Source organism: Triplophysa dalaica, chromosome 9 (genome assembly GCF_015846415.1).
Source record: "Triplophysa dalaica isolate WHDGS20190420 chromosome 9, ASM1584641v1, whole genome shotgun sequence".
NCBI lineage: Eukaryota > Metazoa > Chordata > Actinopteri > Cypriniformes > Nemacheilidae > Triplophysa > Triplophysa dalaica.
In genome coordinates, this window is record NC_079550.1 from 23,541,386 (window position 1) to 23,547,385 (window position 6,000).

Here is a 6,000-nt window from a genome sequence, read left to right on the forward strand (position 1 = left end):
ATCATTCGTTTAAGATTAATGGAAAGAAAATGTTTATTTAGAAGAAGATACATACGCCTCGAAACTACAAGAATCGATGTGCAATCACAACGGAAACGCTACAAACCAGGAGGAGATTTCACGTCAGACAGAGAGTTGATTTATAAACATGATGATTTGTACAAATATGAACAGCATTGCAGTCTAAAATCTCTGCATCTGTTAGCAAAAGCCCTGAGTTGGAGATGATTGGCAGTATCAGACACACACAACGTTTCGTGTTGTCAAATTGCATGAAACGCACGAGATCATCAAGGAACAGTTTCAACAGAGACGAAAGTTACAAAAATTCATTAAAAAGTTATCATCAATTGAACACAAACGCCAGATCTACACAATGATTTACGGTAACACATCAAACAGAAATGAAGAATCTTCTTCATTGACATTCATTAAAACACAGCAGTGAGCGGCTGAAGCAATCCCAGCATGCTTTGAGCTCGCTGGAGTCTCGCGCTGATGTTCGCCCGCTTCCGGAAGTTTCGTTTCAGTCAGTGAGAGAATCGTCGATCATTCCCGCTCAAATCATCTTCCGGCTTATTCATAAATAACAAAAAGATGAACATGAACATTCAGCTTTTTTAAAACACAAAACTTCTTTTACACATTCGTCGTGACTAATGTCTCTCTGGTCTACAGGACCTGGAACTTCCACGAGTTTTGATCCTTGTAGTCCAGACAATCGGCCGCGTTGAAGTTCAGTTTCCACGTCGCTGTCTGGTCTTTGTAGTCCAAACAGTCGACGGCGCTGAAGCCCAGAGACGCGGCGGCGTAGCCCTGTGACGTCAGCGACGCCGGAGACTGACTGAGCGGCCCGCCCATCGAGCTCGCGCCGATGGGACTCAGCGCGCCCCCCGTGGCGGACAGCTGCGGGTGCATGGGTGACAGGTACGAGCTGCAGTCCAGCCCGGTGAAGTACGAGGACGAGGCCGCGTAACCCTGGCTGTAGGCCGGGGCCTGTGCGTACGTCATGGGGTACGCGTTCGAGCGCTGGAGGCAGGGGTTGCTCGACACGCACAGGGGGTCCGACAGCGGCGAGATGGACGCCGGGCTCCAGATGGACACCGTGGCGCTCGTGCTGCTGGCCGCGATGACCGGGGCCGGCGGGCTGTAGGGACCGTTGGTGCTGACGCTGGCCTCGCTGACGCTGGCCTCTCTCGCGGGTGATGACGTCTTCTTCTTCGGCGGTCTGGGTTTGCTTTGGCCGCTCGTCTGCTGCTGTTGTTGTTGACGGCATTTAGCGCGCCGGTTTTTAAACCACACCTGCGAAACACGTCACAGTTAAAGGAACAGTTCACCCGAAAAGGAAAATCTTGTCAGCGTTCGCTCGCCCTCAGGTTGTTCTGCCGAACCCAGAGGAAGATGTTTGGAAGAATGGGAGAAAGCAGACAAATCTCATCTCCCATTTACTGCAGTAGTTGGGAAAATAAATACTATCAATTTAATCTTCCTGTGTGTTCAGCAGAACAACATGAGGGCGAGTAAACGATGAAAGACTTTTTTTGGGTGAGCTGTCCCTTTAAGATCGAAAATTTCCACAGGAACATTAGCTGTGGTTTTACTGTAGTAATAATGTTTTCGCCTCTTGTTTTGTAGTAAATCCACTGTTGGTTTATTGGATCCACTAAATGATGTTTACTATGGTGAAGTGTAGTAAATGAAACACTGATGTATAGATCACGTGCTTGTGATCTGATGAATTCACCTGAACTCTGGACTCGGGCAGGTTGATCTTGAGCGCGACCTCTTCTCTCATGAAGATATCCGGGTATCGCGTCTTGGCGAACAGCGACTCGAGGATGTCGAGCTGCGCGCGCGTGAACGTGGTTCTCTCGCGCCGCTGTTTGCGTGGAGTGTCTGAAAAATAATACACGCACAGAATTTGACATCACTCTTTCTTCAAAATGAAAGTGCTTTTTGAAGGTCAAATGTTTTTGAAAGAAGGATTTATTTAGGCCTAATAAATCTTTACATGCCTTTTACTTCTATGAAACAGAAATGTTCTGCGTGTTAAGAACAATTAAACATTTTATTTTTAAGAGTGTAACGCAATTATAATCGTTATTTCGTTTAAGTCCAAGCAAGGTCAAATGAATGAAATGGATTCTATAAAATGAAACATTTGATTCAGTCATTTTCTTTAGGTGAAATGCTTTTGCGTAAGGAATATAACATGTAAAAACGTTTACTTATCCTACTGAACAAATGTATAATATAAGGGCAAAATAATCAAACCGTTCAGAAGATAAACTTCACATTTTGTTCATGAAGTGAAATGAAATCAGATCAGAAACGCGCAAATGAACCAGAACTGCTTTTTTGCAATGATTCTTGGTCTATTTCTTTTCACATTTAAAACCTCTTTTAGGCCTTAATTAAAAAAATACAATTTAAAATTCGATCTTTACATTTTAATGGAAATATTTTAATGTGTGTTGAGTAATGTAGGACACAAACGCAATATTTGAATCGCAGTATCGGAATGAGAATGAATCTCAAAACTAAAGAATACAGAAATTATTCGTTATAACAATAATATCTAACTTTAATAGTAATTATAATTATACAAATCATTATACAAATCAAAATGTAATAATCATTTTAATTAAAAATCTTAAAAAATGTAATCTTATTCAAAATATGTTCGTGCGAATAAATGTTTAAGATTGATGTTAAAACATATACACTTATGTTAGGTTTAAAACACATATACTCTGACTGAAGTTAATCACTTTACATTATATGTTCAGTAATACACGAAAAAGTAAATACACAATGAAATCAAAACGATGATAAACATGAACTCACTGGGGTAACCGACAGCAGAGTGCAGGAGATCCATCCCGGTACCGGACAGAGTCAAACCGTTCACAGAGTAATGAGGCTTCATATAAGACATCATGACTATAAACTCTCTCTCTCTCTCTCTCTCTCTCTGTCTCTCTCTCTCTGTGCTTGAATCTGACGGTCAGTGTGAAGTTAGTTTCTCGTGTGTCTGTTTGTGTCTCAGTGATGCTCTCCTGACATGAAACAGTCGCTTCCGTTCGGCAGGTGCGCGCCGGTGTGTCCTGTCTGAAGTCTGAGCGCGAGGTACAGTGAGTTAAAGTGATGATGAGGAGGAGGAGGAGGCTAATTAAACACACACACACACACCCTCCCTCCAAATCTCTCTCTCTCTTATGCCTCTTTCTTCTCTCTCTCTCTCAGAACCTTATGGGGAAGTTTAGCATAGTCTCTATGCACTGTATAAATTCATAAAGTCTTTATTAACACAACCTGTTCAGCATTTTAACACTTCACCGTGTGTGTGTCTTTACATTCAGACAAATTCATTTCTTTCTCATCTTATTTTCGTTGTTTAAACATTTTGTCTGTGACTCTGAAGACGTTTAAATGTCAGCAGGAGTTTTATATGTTAATAAATACATATATAAATAATACATATATGAATATAATAGCCAAATAATATATCTCATAAAACATACATAGGCATTTAATCATAATATATAACATTATGTGATCAGATATTAACCTTGTGCTCATCCAATCGACAGAAGATCGTTTTTTATGGTGAAATGTGGAGATCTGTTTTGAGCTCGAAATCTCTTAGAAAGGATCACGACAGAAAAACACATTTCATTATTTGCATTCAATTGCAAAATACAGAAATAATTGGAGTCAGTGTGAGGCGACGTGGTGGGGGGGGGGGGGTGGAGTGGAGTAGGGGGTCAAACGGGATTAAAGTAACAAAAGGACCCAGTGTTGAACAAATCCTTCAAATATCCATCATATGGACCATCAACTCTCTCTCTCTCTCTCTCTCTCTCGCTCTCTCCCTCTCCTCCCTCTGTGATTTATTATTATGTGAGTTCATATTTGTAGATTGTTGTGGTTTATTGATCAACGTCTTTTTTTTTAGTTAAATTATATTTAAGTCACTAAACATATGATTGATATATATTATGAATTATATATTTTTTTACCATTAACATTTTTAAGCGTGTATGTTTGACTCCCGTCCGAGGTTTTTCTTTTTATTCCTTTTTAATTTCCTTTAAATTGTTTAGATCAAAAAACGTGCTCGTTCATACTGAGAAATGAAGGCTGAATATAGTTCATGATTGAAGAATGAAGTGTTTGTGATATGACAGTATTATGATGTGAGAAGCGCGTGTAAAGCGGATTCTCTGCGCTTGTTAATTGAATCGGATTTCTTGTAGTTTCAAATCCACAGAAACTCTATAAGGGGTTTATCTGAGCAGATATAAAGAGAGACAGACAATATCACAGCCTCCATTCAGAAAAATCTCGATTTTATATCTTCACCTGCTGCGTCTGAGGAATATCTGAGAAAACACCGACGGCTGAAGAATCTTCATCATCATCCTCATCGTCATCATGACAGCCAATGTCAGCGATTTCAGACGTCTGCGCTTTAACTGGTGAGTTTCAGAATGAGTTTTATGCCTGAAGGAAACACACACACACACACACACACACACACACACACACACACATCTAAATAGAATGAGAGAGAGAGAGAGAGAGAGAGAGAGAGAGGGGGAGAGAGAGAGCTACCTGCTACGCATTTATATCTTTCATTCAAACTTTATACATTTCTATGAAGCCTTGTGTTCATTATTTTAAATATAAAGTATTTAAATACAAGCCCTTCTTTATTATACATTCTCTTAAACACTCAGAAATAACATAAACAATTTGACTGAAAAGCGTATTTAAATATTAAAAATATGTATTCATATATATTCGGGCTGTCAAACGATTATACGCGATTAATCGCATCCAGAATAAAGGTTTGTGTTTACATAATATATATCTTTGTACTGTGCATGTTCATTTTGTATTTATGAAAACAGAACATATACATACTTGTCTATTTATTTAGGAAATATTTAAATGTGTTAATTTATACTTACTAATAATTGAAATTCTAAAAACACGTTTACTAATTGTTATATTTTATATTTTTATGAAATATATGCATTTATGTGTAAGTGTTTAAAAATACAAAATTAAAATGCACAGTACAACAACATATATAACGTAAACACACTCTTTTATTCTGGATGCGATTAATCATGATGCATAGAATATATGTGTGTGTATGTGTATATATGTGTATATGTGTGTTTATAAAAATAAATACATTGTGATTTCTGTTTTGTGTATTTTTCTATCTCTATATTGTGTTGTGCTGGAATTTTCCTACACGCAGTGAACCGGTGGCTTTAGGACCCAGCAGACACTGAAATTAAGGACACGTCCACCACATAAGAAGCTTACTATTTAATCTGCAGGGCCTAGAAAACACCACAAACACGCACGCACGCGCACACACATGCACACACATTGAACTTGTATGTGTACTATTGTATAGTCTTTACAGCCATGCCATACTCAAAGGTTCTCATAAGAACTTTTTTATTTCATTTTTACACTGTAAAGAATTGTTTGTCAACAAGCAAGATGCTTTTGTGTTTCTCTGATGTTAAAGTTTCATGCAGCTCAAACCTGCTCTTCTATGACTTCCATGAGTGCTGGGGACAGTTGTCTGGTTTGTGTGTTATAGATGTTGTTCATATGATGATGACGGACTTCATCTTCAGATCACACTGACAGTTTTAAGAATCAGAGTAATGTTGATGTTTAGATGTGTTTTATTGTGTCTTTGTGAAATGGATGTGTAATGTTTTCTGTGCAGTGAATGATCACAGACAGAATGTGTGTTTGTGAAGTGCATGTGATGTAAAGCTCTCTCTGACACGCCATCACAATATTCACACACACACACGCTGTTCAGCCGATTTGTCATAATATGCTTTATCTGAAAAGTAAGTATCTTACCGGGATAAACGGAGGAAAGAGGCATTTGTTGTGAGATTGTGAGCGGATGACACCGCAGAGAGACACACAGAGAAACTGATGTTTGTGATGGAACTC

The 6,000-nt window shown here is 38.9% G+C and overlaps 1 protein-coding gene across 1 annotated transcript; it reads right to left on the minus strand.

Annotated features, from left to right (window-relative positions):
- Window positions 1–672: 672 nt before the first annotated feature.
- Window positions 673–2,941, minus strand: otx5 (orthodenticle homolog 5). The gene is made up of 3 exons (XM_056757220.1): window positions 2,848–2,941; window positions 1,745–1,896; window positions 673–1,302 (listed from the first exon to the last, which is right to left on the minus strand). Exons 1-3 carry the CDS (start codon window positions 2,939–2,941, stop codon window positions 673–675), a joined length of 876 nt encoding a protein of 291 aa, XP_056613198.1.
- Window positions 2,942–6,000: the final 3,059 nt, after the last annotated feature.